This window comes from Eucyclogobius newberryi, unplaced genomic scaffold (assembly GCF_026437365.1).
Source record: "Eucyclogobius newberryi isolate DKJ021-1_F unplaced genomic scaffold, fEucNew1.0.hap1 SCAF_17, whole genome shotgun sequence".
NCBI lineage: Eukaryota > Metazoa > Chordata > Actinopteri > Gobiiformes > Gobiidae > Eucyclogobius > Eucyclogobius newberryi.
The window spans coordinates 11972137-11987356 of record NW_027315801.1 but is presented as its reverse complement, the minus strand read 5'-3'; the positions used below and the strand labels follow the sequence as shown (position 1 = coordinate 11987356).

At 38.8% G+C, this 15220-nt stretch overlaps 2 protein-coding genes across 5 annotated transcripts in view; both read left to right on the top strand.

Annotated features, from left to right (window-relative positions):
• dlgap4a (discs, large (Drosophila) homolog-associated protein 4a) overlaps positions 1 to 13924 on the top strand; it is a 108022-nt gene extending 94098 nt beyond the window's left edge. For all 4 annotated transcript variants that reach the window (XM_072449163.1, XM_072449164.1, XM_072449161.1 and 1 more), the window contains 6 exons: positions 6368 to 6834; positions 7370 to 7467; positions 9740 to 10152; positions 10820 to 10911; positions 11072 to 11224; positions 11875 to 13924. In XM_072449163.1, coding sequence (XP_072305264.1) covers positions 6368 to 6834; positions 7370 to 7467; positions 9740 to 10152; positions 10820 to 10911; positions 11072 to 11224; positions 11875 to 12096 — 1445 coding nt within the window. In that variant the 3' untranslated portion in view covers positions 12097 to 13924. The remainder of the gene's footprint in view (positions 1 to 6367; positions 6835 to 7369; positions 7468 to 9739; positions 10153 to 10819; positions 10912 to 11071; positions 11225 to 11874) is intronic.
• LOC140362888 (6-phosphofructo-2-kinase/fructose-2,6-bisphosphatase 2-like) overlaps positions 1 to 15220 on the top strand; it is a 144159-nt gene that overhangs the window by 110099 nt on the left and 18840 nt on the right. The window lies entirely within an intron of this gene.

Below are 15220 nucleotides of genomic sequence, written 5' to 3'. Positions count from 1 at the left end.
AATAATAGTTTTATAGCACTAAAATAGATTTGGCTTTAGAAAACACTGATTGACAAAGAGTGGTATGTAAGACTTCTTCGTTTGTTTTTTTTTGCAAATAAACCCTTCCTGTTCTTCTCCTGACACCAAGGGATTTCTTCAGATATTAGCCGAACCATAACTCTATTGTTCAATTGCCTAATAAACAATTTTGTGAGGTTGTTGTGTTGATGTATAAAGAAAAGAGAATGCACACAGATATATTAGGCAAATAGTCCTACTAATAAGTCCCACATACAAATAAGCACCTTTGCACCTTATCAGCGTTGGAAAGTAAATAACTAATGTGTGTTCAGAATACTAACTAATAAGTGATTTTGAGTAACTGTATTTCGGTACAGTTACTCCTTTATTTGGTGTTCTTACTATTCTAAAATCAAAGGAATAGTAATAAGGAGTAATATTGCTGTACTTGAGCCAGCAATATAGGTCTTTAACTGCACAGTATTCACAGTAAGAAAAAAGAAAACAGCTCCTGTGGTGATATTCTGAAGCGGCTAATAGAACTGTAGATAATGTTTTTTAAAATGTCTTGACAAACGTTCCGTGGCAAGAGCAACATATAGCAAATAATTAACCTACCTTATAAACATGCTTAATATATTAACAGGTTTCTGCACTGAAATGGAGAAAACTTTAATGTTCTAACTATGTTCCTTGTTTTGTTTTAGCTGATGCTTCAACAAAACAATGTCTTTAATCCAGCTTGTAATTTGATATATGTAATGACGTCATCACTCTTACTTCCGGGTCCAGCCCTTTTCATTATAATGGCAGTTTGCTCCAGGATTATGTACACAGCAACACAACAATTATCAGTGAAGTCCAGTCTTCACCTACAGACCTGTTTTAGACGTAAACTAACTCAATTAAAATCTGGGCCTAAACTAAAAAGAATAATTCTAAAAAAACACCCACTGATATTATTTAGTGAAAAAAGTGTTCCGGTCTGTAATATATGTTTAATCAATCAGCTCAAACACCCTGTTTCTGCTGTTTGTGTAAAGGGAACATTTGGACCCCTGATCATAACAATCCTATTGTGTAGCCCGCAGTATGGGAAAATGGGACTTTTGACCTTATAAAATCACAATATTGTTATTTTTACATCCCTAACAATCAAATAATATAACTCAATGTGAAATCATCCATAATACAGTGCTCTGAATATATCAGAATATGTTACTGTACACTTTAATCCAGGTATTCACTGTTTCTTACTAACAAAGACATTGACAGGACAGGTGTGTTTTAACTCTATGTTGGACACGTTCATAACAACATTAAAGGTAAACTTAAACCAATCACTTTTACTTTTGGACGAGCTCAACGTCCGCCGCTGTCCAATCGAATCCGAGGGAAAAGCGTCGCACTCCAATCGCGGTTGTCAAGGGCGTGTACGTCAAATCTTTTCTTCATCACAGCGTCTGTGCGTCTCGCCGCTCCAGATCCCTCCTATGCCGTCTGCAGTCCGCGTGCTAAGCTTTAGAGGACATCGTTTGCGGATTTTCCAGTCGTCGACGCCACAGTAAGGGTTTTGCCACATCTCGAGCTCGTCTTTGTTTGCGGTGTGGGCGGCTTTTGTGCGCTGCGCCGATGATAATAGCAGGCTAAGCTAAGCGGCTAACGATAGTAGCAAACGTGGAGATAAACCTCAGTAGCGTTCAGACAATAAATGCGCCCAATAACGCGACTAATCTTCATATTAAGGTGACAAAGACAAAGACGTGTCCGTGTTTATCTGTTCTTATTCCCGTTTACCTCCCACTAATGCTCACCAGGCTCCGGTGAATGCAATTTGTGTGAAGTATCCTCATGTTACCAGCGTTAGCAAGCTAGCAGCAGCCTAGGCGTCAACTTCAGGAGGCGAAATGGGCATCTCGAACACCGGATATTCACCGTTAATAGTTTATTTTTTGACTAATGTTTTCATATAGTCAATTTTGAAAGCATCACGTTGAGTAATTTCCAGTAGAAGGTTTCGTCAAGTGCACGCCTCGACACACGAGGAGCATATGACACCTCAGTGACTGGAAAATTTTCCGAAAGATCTTTAATTATTCAGACTAAATCTAATCTGACTGAGCAATTTATGAAGAAATCAATTAATCTTGATCGTGTTAAACCAGCCTTTACACTCATTTTTGTCGTGGCATGTGATGCAGCTTGCAGGCATGAGGAATGAAGAAGGCAGACTGTGAGTCACTGTGTGTTAAACCTAAACAATTGCATCAAGTGTCATTTTCACTGGGAATAAGTGGATTTATGAGGCGTATTATAACCTTCTGATTACATGTTGTTTCCAGTTTTGTCATAATAAAGTCTTTATCTCGGCCCATATGGGAATCATCTCAGCTGAGTGTAACAAAGAGAGGTGGGACTGAGATATCCCATGAAATTGATAATGTAAATTGTTTTGGAAATGTGCTAAATATTCAAATTTTCTATCATCGATCATTAAATCTGATCAAAAATGACATCAAACTGAGCCGGTTAAAACAAATCAAACAAGAATATGATATTATATTCCTGCCCTTTCATGGTGAAATGTACGTTTCATTCTCGTTTTGTTCAGTTCAGATGGACAATGCAGTGTAACTCAACAAGCTCAACTAATACATTTTGGATGCATTTCAGATTCCTGATGCATTGTTGAAATCTGTCTGGACTGTCTGATTAATGTTATTGTGATTCTCCCCCTAAAAAAAACTCGGCCATTTGGGAATGAACTCCGCGACCTCTACCGCTACTTTACACAATCTCTTGTCCCCGACTGCAATGTCTTTTTAAATTTTAGATCTTCCTTTGTTTTCTCTCTTCTACGTCAAGCAGCCAAGGCTGGGGATGTGCGAAAACGATCATTTAAGTGATCAACTTGTCAAATTATTAATTACATTCAATAAATAAAGGTTGAAATATGCTGACTGAAACCTTCTAAATGAAGAATATTTACAAATGAAGGGTGTTATTGATAAAGATCAACATTAGTTTATTCATTTTGAATTAATATTGCATTTTAGAGTATGTATAGTCTTCTTTTCATTTTTTTCATAGTTTATGCACAATTGTTACAATTTTCGTTGTCATGGCATCCCTAGAATATTATAACCTTCAGATGACATCCCGTTGCCAGTACTGACAATAATAATGTTTTTATCTCAGCCCATATGGGAATCAACTTAGCAGTGACCTGAAGTATCTCAGCCTCACCAAATGTCAAATGTTCTCTTCTGCCATTTTTTTTTGGGGGGGGGCGGGCTGGCTATTTCAAGTCTACCTTTTTATTTTTTCAATCTCTTTTCTACTCCCAGCAGCAGTGTGTTGAAAGCTGGGGATGTGATCATCAAAATTAATAAGCTTCCTGTGTATTGTACTGTGCCGGAGGCTACTGCCTGGTGGTTAGGACATAAGCTTTTAGTAGAAACCCTCACCATCTGTGCATATATGAGCATCAAAAGAACTGCCCCTGTAAGCACAAAGCTTTTAAATATGTTTCACTTGTACTATTCTATCTGGCTTTAAATGCATTGTTTGACTGAGGTGTGGTCATAGTGTCTGTGGCTGGACAGACACTGAGTCATTCTCCACATCATTACACTCTTCCTCTTCGCTCTCGTTGATGAGCTCATGCGGCCTCTACCAACAGTTTCTAGTGTGCCGATGCCTACACTCGGCATGCACTTACAGCCTGTGGATTAAGGCTGAAGGATTTTGGATAAATATCTAAATTGTACCATTCTGATCCTTCTCACAAGTATTTACTGTTCGGATTAGATTTGTAATTTACGTTTTACAATCAAGATTCAGTTCACAGAGCAGTTTTAACATGTTCTGGAGTGTTTACAATTATGAAAAGACTGACGTGGAAACTTAAACTAATTTAAAAACATTGCGTTTCAGAACATTGGATTCAAATTTAGCTGAAATATAATTCAAGATTGACCTAAACCTGACTTAGTGTTTTGACTCAGTCCAGTGAGCCAGACAGACTCTCTTAGGATGTTAGTGTCCACAAATACCTTTTAAAGAAATCAATGTTGTAATGTAATTTTAAACAAAGCACTTAGACTCTCCAGTAAGTCCATTTCAGGTGGCTATAAATAGTCTGTAACTCTTAGCTATTTTTGGCTGTTCTTTTCTCAGATTTATGTAACTATCTATTTGTGATCATATTAATCATCTTTGTACTACTTTGACATTTTGATGAGCATTTTTTTGTGTTGCCATATCTCCGTAGCTAATCTTGTTCATTGCTCCTCTACTTCTTTTATGATTGTTGGCTCGTGTCCAGGCAAGCGCTCAAAGAATGATTCATAATAAAACGATCTTCCTTTTTTACAGCTCATAATCCAGGCCTGAGGTGTGTTGGCTGCTGCTGCTTCACAATTGAGGCTCTTGTTACAACTTATTTCAGATAATTTCATACAAAGGGCTTCATTCTTCCCTCTAATTATGAATGACATTCATTACCATCTCTTAATGTTGTGACCTGTCATCACATTGACACTTAACAATAGCATGAACCTTTAAACCGATATTTAGCTTTAGGCCTGATTTGGATTAGTAAAATGTATGATTTTGAAAGAACTTACAAAGTTCACTCTGTTCATCTGCCTGATCTGTAAGCATTAGATACTCTAAAATATATTATATATAACAGGCCATTAACTTTAAGGTCTACCTGGTCATTGATCGTAATTGTATCCTGCATAAGGGAGCATAGTCATAGTGCTGAAAACGATAGCCTTTTTAAGTCATAATCCTTTTATGACCCTCCATTGTTTATACACTATCCAAGTGTGGACATAGCATGCATTATGTGGCAGGAGCATTGTTAAAAAGCACCAACTACATGAACCATCATCCTCACCTCTGTTTCAATGCAGTCAATGTGACAACTGTACTAGATTCATGAGTTCATTTTTACACAAAAAACTACATCTCTTTCATACTGTGACCCTCTTCATAATATCACTGCAAATATGATATATTATATATATTATTTGCAAATCAACCCAAACATGTGAATTGAGATGGTTTTGAGAAAATCAAACATTTAAAATGTAAAACTGTTATATAAAGGTATAAATTATATCTCTATGACCTTAATATCTACCAGTGCTCTCTGTGAATGAACCGCAGGAGTAGGCAAAATGGTATAACATTTAAGTTAAATAGTTTTACTCCTATTGTTCGACCACAATTTAAATTATTTTAAACATTAAAATGCCCTTTATAATCATCCGACCTCCAAACTCTACCAAACATTTAAATTTGATTAAATGCACTGCCCTAGTTATTACTAGAATATGTTTCAAATTGTTAACATTCTGTTCGACTCCACAAAGCAGCTTGTGTTTAGACTAATGGGATGCGCCTGCTCTACTTTCTGCAGGATAGACGCCCGTGTAGTGAGTTGGCGTTTCTCCTGACGCAGAGCTGTCAGGGCACTGGCAGCAGAGTAAATACAGATTCTTCTGTTTGTGTGTGCTGCCAGTGGCTTTTAATGATTGTGACTCATTGGCTGATGACACCCACACAATTACAGGGTTCTGGGTCTCATTTGGAGTGATACTGCTACTGGAGGGGGAAAACATATCACATTTATACCATTTATTCGGAAATGTTGACACTTTAATTATATCTTTGTCAAGCGTATTTTAAACATTTGGTCAACACTGAGGCAGCATGTGACCAAGCAAGGAATGAGCTTAGCACAAGTTCAATAAGTTTGCACTGCGCAGGAATCCTAATACCAGGTTGTTTCTAGTTAAATGGGGGCCCTATGCAACATGGCTTTTTTTGAGACCTGTAGTTTACCCACATTTATGAAATGCATTTTTCTCCCACAATTAACCACACCAAAATAACATATATATTAAATGGTTTTGCTATTTAGTAGAAACTGTAGTATGTATAGTCTAGTCTCACATTTATTTATTTAATGAGGACAACGTCTAACAGTTGAAGTTTAAGTATCAGATTTCGGTAAAGGTGTTGTCCCTAGACGAGTGACAGTTCAGAGAAATACAAAAATTAAGACGGAAGAGAAAGTAAAAGGCCAGTGTTAAAAGTGCTCACAGACTTGTAGAAGCAAAGTGCAGCTTTATCTTTATTGTATTAATGATAAATCCTTTGAAGAGGGACAAAACGGGACACATGGCACCCATTTTCAGTTACTGCTGCAGAATAATACTTGTCAAACGTTATTCCACTGTTGTTGGTTTTTTTTAAAGCGGTGTTTGACAGAGTAAACATGGGGACAAAGGGAAACGACAAGCACCATTTTCCTTCTTTTGATGTCGCGCTGTCATTTTTGTGTCTGCAGTCAACAACAGGAAAGCCCCTCCTCCGGTCCCGCCCCGCACCACCTCCAAACCGCTCATCTCCGTCACGCTCCAGAGCAGCACTGAATCGGCCCAGGACACGTACTACGACCAGCAGGACCGCGGCAGTGAGGTCAACAGCCAATCGGGACGCAGCAACTCCTCGGACAGCCTCTGTAGCATCCGGACGGGCAGCCTGGCGAGAGGCGCCTACCCGACCGGCATCGTCACGCCCGCCGCCCCGGTGCCCATCCCGATTGCCACCACCATTGTACCCCCTGTTCCTGCCCCGCGAGACCTGCCCCCAAACACAACTGCCCCGACTACTGCGAGTACGGCCACGGCTACTACAGCTACTGCAACCACCTCCACCTCGACACAGTGCCAACATGACACCCTGACTCCCATCATCACCCTCGACGAACCGCCCACTGCTCCCAAAAGAAAGCTCTCATCTATTGGAATACAGGTAAATGGTGGCATGCACTTAATAAGCAGTGGTGGTACAAAGTACTAAAGTAAAACTACTGTACTTATCGGTATCTGTACTTGACTTAAGTAATTTTTAAAGCGTAATCTTACTTTTACTTCACTAATGTATTTTTTTAAATCTCAATTAATAAAATGATTATTTCTATTGTACATTGACTAATTGAAAAATACTAAAATCAGTTAGCGACAGCCCTTATGCTATATGATTATAAGTACTGTGATATGGATATTATTTGCAATATTTAATGTACTTTTTGACATAAATATGTTAATGCCTTAGTCAAACTGTGTCAAAAATCAAGGTTAATTTAGACTGAATAGAAAATTATGAACAAAAATAAGCTTTCTTCAAAGTTTTCATTTTAAAACGGTACATTTGGTGTTATTGTGATAATTTTATGTAATATTGCATCAGCCATCATTGCGATCTCAATAGTTTTATAATATTTGTATTGTGCAGCCCTGAATGATTACCGTACAACCAACTCCAATTCTTTTGAATTGTCTCTCAGGTGGATTGTATTTTGCCAGTTACAAGACAAGAACCGCCGCCCTTAACAGCACCTTTAAAATTTCAGTCTATTGGGGTTCAAGTGGAGAACGGCAGGCCGTAAGTACAAACTCCAACTGCAAACTTTATATTTAGAGATAGTATACTGACAATACTTGACTAATTATCCAAATCCTTAATCTCATCATAACAGAATGGTAAATTTGAAGTGTTTAATTTGCCTTTTTACAAACACTGTTTCTTGGCATTTTTCTGTATTCTTAGTTATTGCATAAACTCCCATGAGCTTGTAATCTTGTGTGCATTTTGGGTCAATTACATGGTCAGATTAGAGATACTTTGGTTTGAGAGATCTTCTAGAATCTAGTGTCATGCCTCGTTCCCTTTTAGTTGACTAATCGCTGCATGCTTTAGTCTTCTTAACAAGAACAAGAATATCCTTTTGTCTACCACCACCCTACTATAGTTCTTATTAATGTCATTTACAAGCCTTCAGAAAATAATGAAACGAAAACTCCCATTTTCACATTTCCAGTGTCCTGTAATGTCTCCTTTTATAATCGCATTTGTTTGACGGCCTCCTTCCTTTTCCTCTGCTCATTAACCCGGTCATATGTTCATTTCATGCCCCACCTATTATCAGACTAATTTCCTCCTGCCTTACACAATAACAATGTCCACGGCCTTCTCAGTCTTTAGTTACTGGTTTTTAAACTGGCATTCACTGCTGGTCCACTGACTTCTGGATTATTGTGTAATAATGATGAAAATGACTATTTACTCTTTTACAATCTCTCCATAAGTTTCACAATTATGACAAAATTGTGCCGTTGCCATAGCAGTTAACAATTCAAAGTATCCATATGATATGATTTTTCCCATTAATTCTAAAAAAAAAAATATTATTGAAAACAAATTATTTATTTTATAGTTTTGAACCTAAACAAAACAGACGTTTAATTCGTCTCATACAGCGTGAAATGATAATGACTTGAAGCTGTGCAATGGGCGAGAAGCCATTGTGAGTGATTGTGTAATGCATGGCCATATCCTATGCAGTTGCCATGATCACTGACTGACGAAAACTTCTTCTTTGGTGTTTTATGGCAGTTGGTATCCATAGTGTTACATTACCACCACCCACTGTAGTTGTAAAGCTTCAAAGCGCGTTCCCCACGCCGTGGACTCGCAGTGATAAGTGGTCACTCTCACTCACTCGTACTGTTTCACCAAAACTCCAAGACCGAGGAATCACACAAAAAATATCTACTAAAAGATCCTTGAATGATGAAAAGGCGACCTGTGAAACTGTCTCAAAATGTGTTTCTATAATAATTAAGAACTTTGAGAACTAATGGTAATGCATTATGCACTCACTCAATAAATATCTTTTAAGAGCTAATAGTCAATAAAGATAAAAGCTTTCATACAAAGTCTGAATTGAGTGGCCCTCTGTCTTTTATAGATATAAATGCATTTATTCATTACTGTTTTATATTTGCTTTTACTGGTTTTATTGTTTTTGAACTAGTAAGATTAAATGTATTTTTTTTTATTTTGTTTCATGCTCAGCACTTTGGAAACGGCTTGTTTCTAAAATGTGGATAAAGTGGATTTGGACAGATGATTATTTGGCAGTAGACCTGGATTATAAAAATCATTGACTATTAGAAATAAATTTCAATCTCGTGTTTGATGTCCCAACCCAAATTTCAAACAAAATAAAGTCCTCCAAATGGCACCCAGAAACAGGAGGCTGAGCCCATCAATAGGATTATATTTTTTGCAATCCATCAGCATGTGTAATGTAAATGTACGGCAGGGCTCGAGACTAAAGCGCTTCTGTCAAAAAGAGGGACGATCAGATTTTTTACACAGCATCAACACATTTATCATCCACTTTGTTAAGTGAGCTCTTTAAAGAGCTTTTAGTGTGCCATGCATGGATATAATTCCATTCTGTGCCAATGGCAGAGCCGCCTGCCTCTGCCTGTTTGTTACCCCCGTCTCCTTCACTCAGAGTGGAGGAACACTTGGAACACAGTTGGGCCACTGCAGTCACAGACATTTGGAATACTTTTAATCTTAAATAATAAAGAGCCCATGAGTTATGATACTTGTGTAATAATGTGCAGATCAACAGAAATGTGCTGGAAATACTTGGTTACAAATTTGAATAAACAATAGTGCTTTTTTGCAGTATTCTAATAGCCTTTTATAATACGGGGACAGTCTGGATTTAGTGAAAGTTTCTCAGAATTGACAGTTTACTTAATTCTTACTGTACATACTTTCTCTTTTTTCAAGATATTTACAATCTCTGCTTTGAATGCTACAAATGATTTGACTGTATATTTTTGTGCCCGTGCAGTCTGAGCAGAGACAACAGCATGGCCTCCAGACAAAACACAGAGACTGAGCCGCTGGAGCCGCAGGAGACCAACTGTGTCAACACCGGGAAACCAAACTGCACCACCACCACCACCACCACCAATGGACAGGACAAAACCTCTGAACAGCCCCTCCAAAAGACCAGGATATCCTCCCCTCCCGAGTCCCTGGACCCCGCGCTGGACCCCTCCTCTCTGCCTCCTCCCGACCCCAGCCTCCAATCGGACAACGGCAGCACGACGACCAACAGTGACGGCCCCCAGGCCAGTACGCCCACCTGCGCCCGGGACGGGAACTGGTTTCTCAAGCTCCTCCAGGCCGAGACGGGCCGCATGGAGGGCTGGTGTCAACAGATGGAGCAGGAGACCAAAGACAACCAGCTGTCGGAGGAAGGTACGGTCTGAAAGGGTTTGGTGAAGGTACTCGTTGTTGCAAGGCTGTGTTTTTGTCATTCTTGGCTAAATATGAGTTTTAATTGCCGTTGTGTGTACTATGTAACACACAACTTCTGATTAAGGATTCACCACCTGCTTTTCCATCACCACATAAACAAGCAGCTGACGATGTATTTTTTTCAGCAATAAAAATGCCTCTTATTGAATAAATGCAAGACGGATCACCAAACTGTGGAACATTGCAGGCAACCGGACTGTTGTCAGAGCGATTACCTATTTTTAAAACAAAATATTAACTCTTGAATGGGATAAAGTCCTCAAAAAAAAAATATATATATATATATATATAAAAGGTGTATAAGAGGAAGCTGAAACCCATCAATAAAACTGCAGCTACACTACAATCGCTCAACTCAAAAGCGCATCACTTGAATCCTCATCTGATCTTATTGAGTTTTGTTTAGCTCCAAGAAATATTCTCGTCTCCCATGCAGGCGTTTTGACAGACCTTTCTCTGCAGTGTCTGAAATATAAATGAACGTGAGTCAGGGTAGATGCTCCGCCCCTCAGTCTGGAGGAACAATCCAGTTTAAATCTTCTGTCTTATTTACTGCTTATGTTGCTCTTGATAATGAGCTTTATTGTGTGTATTGTATTTTTTGCAGTTCTGGGGACAATCCGAAGTGCAGTCGGCAGTGCTCAGCTCCTGATAGCACAGAAGTTTGAACAGTTCAGGGGCCTCTGCAATGAGAATCTGGTAAGTGCACACTGTGAACCCTATTTTGAGTCACCTTTGGACATGTAGATAAACCGTGTGACTGCAGCATATTGATGGTGCTTTATCTGGCTTTAGGTTGGCTAGTGCTAATGCCATATAATGTACAATTAACATTGTTATTAATTTGTCTCTCCACTAGAAAGTAGATGCCAACCCCAGGCCCACAGCACAGGACCTCGCAGGCTTCTGGGATTTGCTACAGCTCACAATAGAAGACATCAGTCTGAAGTTTGATGAGCTTTATCAGCTGAAGGCCAATAACTGGAAGCTTCCAGAGAAAACTGAAAAGAAGGTGATGCTTTGCACAACATGTGGGGAAATGTGATCTCTGATGACCAGTCTGTGTATAGTTATTGCATGTTATTTTACCATACCATGTATGGACAAATTTGGTACAATTTCAGGAGACGCTACAGACATAACTCATTGGTTTGTATGCACCTAAAGATGTATTATTTAATTTAATCAACTTGCATCCATAGCTTTATATGGGACATTTGTTTTGACTGATTGTGCAGAAGGATCTAATTCTAAGCCTGGTTTATGTCGTTTTAGCCCCAAAATGTAAGTGAGCTTGAATGTTTAGACTTAGTTTACTCAAATACTAAACACTAGACATCCAGAATCCCCTCTGTAAATGGTTTGTATCTAAATTGTCAACAAATGAAGATAAGATATTCCTTTATTGTCCCACATGGGGAAATTTCATTGATGCAACGCCGGTAAATACTGAAGAAAAGAACAGATAACTTGTAGGAAGTTTGAAAAACTAGCAAAGCATTTTGAAACTGGTTCCATCCAGTTTTCAGATTAATGTCTCAAATATATTCAATTACATCAAATCTTTTATTTAATATGAATACATGATTAACAATAGGTTTCAAATGGGATATCCCTACAACTAAACGCTCACTATCTGTATATCTGAATGTGATCGCGCAGGATGAAACCAAGCTTCCATCATCGGTGCCAAAGAAGCCGTGTAAGCCCAAACTGGCGGCGGGGAAAGACCGGAGCATGGACAGCGCCGTGGACAAGCAGCGGCAGGAAGCTCGCAAACGGCTGATGGCGGCGAAGCGCGCGGCGTCGGTGCGGCAGAACTCCGCCACAGAGAGCGCGGACAGCATCGAAATCTACGTCCCCGAGGCTCAGACGCGACTCTGAGGGCCAACCAGCGCTGATCACCGACGGCAACCCGCACGGGACATTTCACACGGACACATATTTGAGAACACAAGTCTATTGGATGCACCGAGGCTGATCCGAAAAAGACACGGGATCAAACGGCATCAAAAATGATCCATTCTAAGCAGATTACCATTCTGCCGCCATTGGACAGAACTCCATATGTTTAATACTATTGTTATTATAATAATTAACATATATCAAGACTTCTTACATGTGCAAATATCTTGGATAAGGACACTCTGTACCTTGTGAACTGACTCTTGGTATCCCTCTGCTGGGTCTATGGGCAGGCTGTCGGGCTGAGGACCATCTCCACTCTCAGGACACACATGCAGCAGGTGTACTCACTGTCCACAGTCTTCCTGTTCTCCGTTCCCGCTCTTTGTAATAGGCTGCCAATCACCGAAATGACAAGACAAGGCGACGTTTTCTTAGAGTTTAAAACGCAGACAACCAGAGGAAGGCAGTAGCATATATATATTATAAAGATCACACTATTACAATGTTTATTTTGTAAATGTTGTATACCAAGATTATTTGTTTAGAAAGAGGTCCGTGTTGAGTACCAAGGTAGTTTTTTATAGCTTAAATACATGTACTGTCATGACATATTAGCACTTGATGCAACAATCATCACTCCGCTCGTCTCCTCTTCCTCTCTTCACAAACACGCCCAGCGTCTGTGAAAAATAAGTCTTAAGTTTTTCTTTTTATTGCGACGACACGCGAGGAGTGACTGTTAGCCTGTGATCCACTGTGGAATGTATGAAATATTTGCGTTTTTAGTATGAACTTGATCACTGCACTCGACCCATTCATGCCCGATCAAGTCCTCTTGGCTCTTTCACCGGGGACCAAGACACAATCCATTCGTCATACGTGTTAGGCATTCCCAATCAGCTGGATGTTTGGGTGGGGGTTGTACGCTCCTCGAAAGGCAAATGAACAAGCAATAAGAAAATGTATTTGACCAATGCATAAAATAACAAATATATTCTTCGCTGCAGCATGAAGGTTTAGTGCAGGCGGCGGCCGTCCAAAGTCTCAGGATTCAAACTTCGACAATAAACCACTAACGAAGGATTATTTATTACGTTATTGAGCTAAAACATGAGGTGCTGGGGGAAATAAAGGCAGGGTTGTTTATCTGACTTAATTTGACTGCCAAATCAGTCTTCGGGCGGAAACTTTCCAGCAGCTTGAACTCCCACCCTTTGTATGAAATCTGTGGTACATTTTTTTTAATTTAAGTTTCATGTATGATTTCTTTGTCGCATATTGAAATAAAGGCCAACCTTAGCATGGTGTGGCCTTTTACGTAGAATATCTTATGGTGCTGTGAGGGCTTCAGGCTGTCCATAGCAGTGGTCTACATTTCATTGTTATTAAAATGATTTATTTAAAGCGAGTTTCTTTTTCAATCCATCCCATCATCGTTTTTACTTTTTTCATATCTTTATAAGCCGTCTATGAGTAAGCTTTGCCTCAAAATGATGACGCTGTTTCTGCTTGTTCTCAAATAGAAACACAAGTGCCAAGGGTACGGAAAGCAGGCAATGTGGATGACTCATAGATGCAGCTTTACTGTCAATGTTTTTCCATTTTAATAAGAGCTGGCTCGCCACCTACTGGTCAGCCATTGCATAACACTCAACACATGTCAATCATTTCTCAAGCAAACATGAAGGTCAACTGGGAATGCTGATACAACTTTTTTTTCACCTTTCTCCTTATTTGTATGACATCAGTTATGGACATGTACATTTCATTGTCCAAAATGATCATTAAACATCCCTTTGCTACATGTCCTGGTTGCCATTTTTGCACTCTTACTATTACATCTACCCACATTATTAAGGATGGTCCGACATAGATTGGAGCCAATACTGATATCCGATATTTGTCTTGCTGCTGTGGCCCACAAATGTGTTTGTAAAGTTAAAAAAATATATATATACTTTGGTTGAAATAATAACAAATTCTAAATATTTGTGTTCATTGTGTGAACATGTAGCCATATTTTTAGCCTAATTCCCCAATTTGTATTCCCTAACCCTGTTCAAAAAGACACATCTGATGCACGGAGACAGCTTTGAAAAAATATCGGTGCCAAATATTGGTTAAATGTTCAGTATTGGACCAGTATCTTGGAAAACCCTCTGATATCACCAATACCAATACTGGAGACGATACATCACCCATCCCTACACATTACAGTAGTGATATTAGCTGCTTAATGCACAAACAAAAAACATAAGTGATTTTACTGTAACTTTGTATTCATTGCAATGCATGGATTTTATTCACGGAATTATAAAAATCTATTTTACCAGTACAAGTTCAGGGTGTGTACTGTGCAACCTCATAACTGTGACATTGTAGACTTTTCTTATTTTAGGAGCTGGATCCCTTTATTCTTTATCCTGATTTTTCGAGGAGAGCATGGCCTGATCAGGTATATATAATAGACAGTTTGTTTACTAGTACTTCCTGTGTTTTAAAGGGCTACAAAAAGGACGATGAAAAGGTAAAATACTATGTTTAATGAATTATCTGTTTTTATAACCACCTGGATGAAGCAAAATTGTCTGGATTCACAACAGAAACCTAAACAGCACCAGATGCCATTTATCTTCCACATCCTTGGCTGCATACACCTGTAAATGTATACAAATGTGATAAAGGTAAAGCAAAAACTGATGTTTCAACTTGATGAAGAACTTCCATTTCTTTTCAGAACAAGCACACACTTTACAGATAAAGGTTTCCTAATTGTTATGGTGTATTAGTTAGGCACTGTGAGATTAGATTCCATTATCAGATTTTTTCAAATGTGGTTGCAATGTGGCATATTTATGTGTTAACTTAGAATTAAAGAGATATGCCACTCAGTTCAGCTGCATGTTTGATATAAGTTAAACCTATTACCTCAGTTCTTGTTGCTTTAAATTGAAGTCATTGGATCTTATTGAAACTGTTAAATAAAACATGGCTTAGAAAATATTTTGTTTTGAGTGTACCTGACACTACTAGAGTAGGCCTATTAGAGATATATTATGCCTATGTATAATATTTGAACATAGTGCACAGAGTGCAGAAC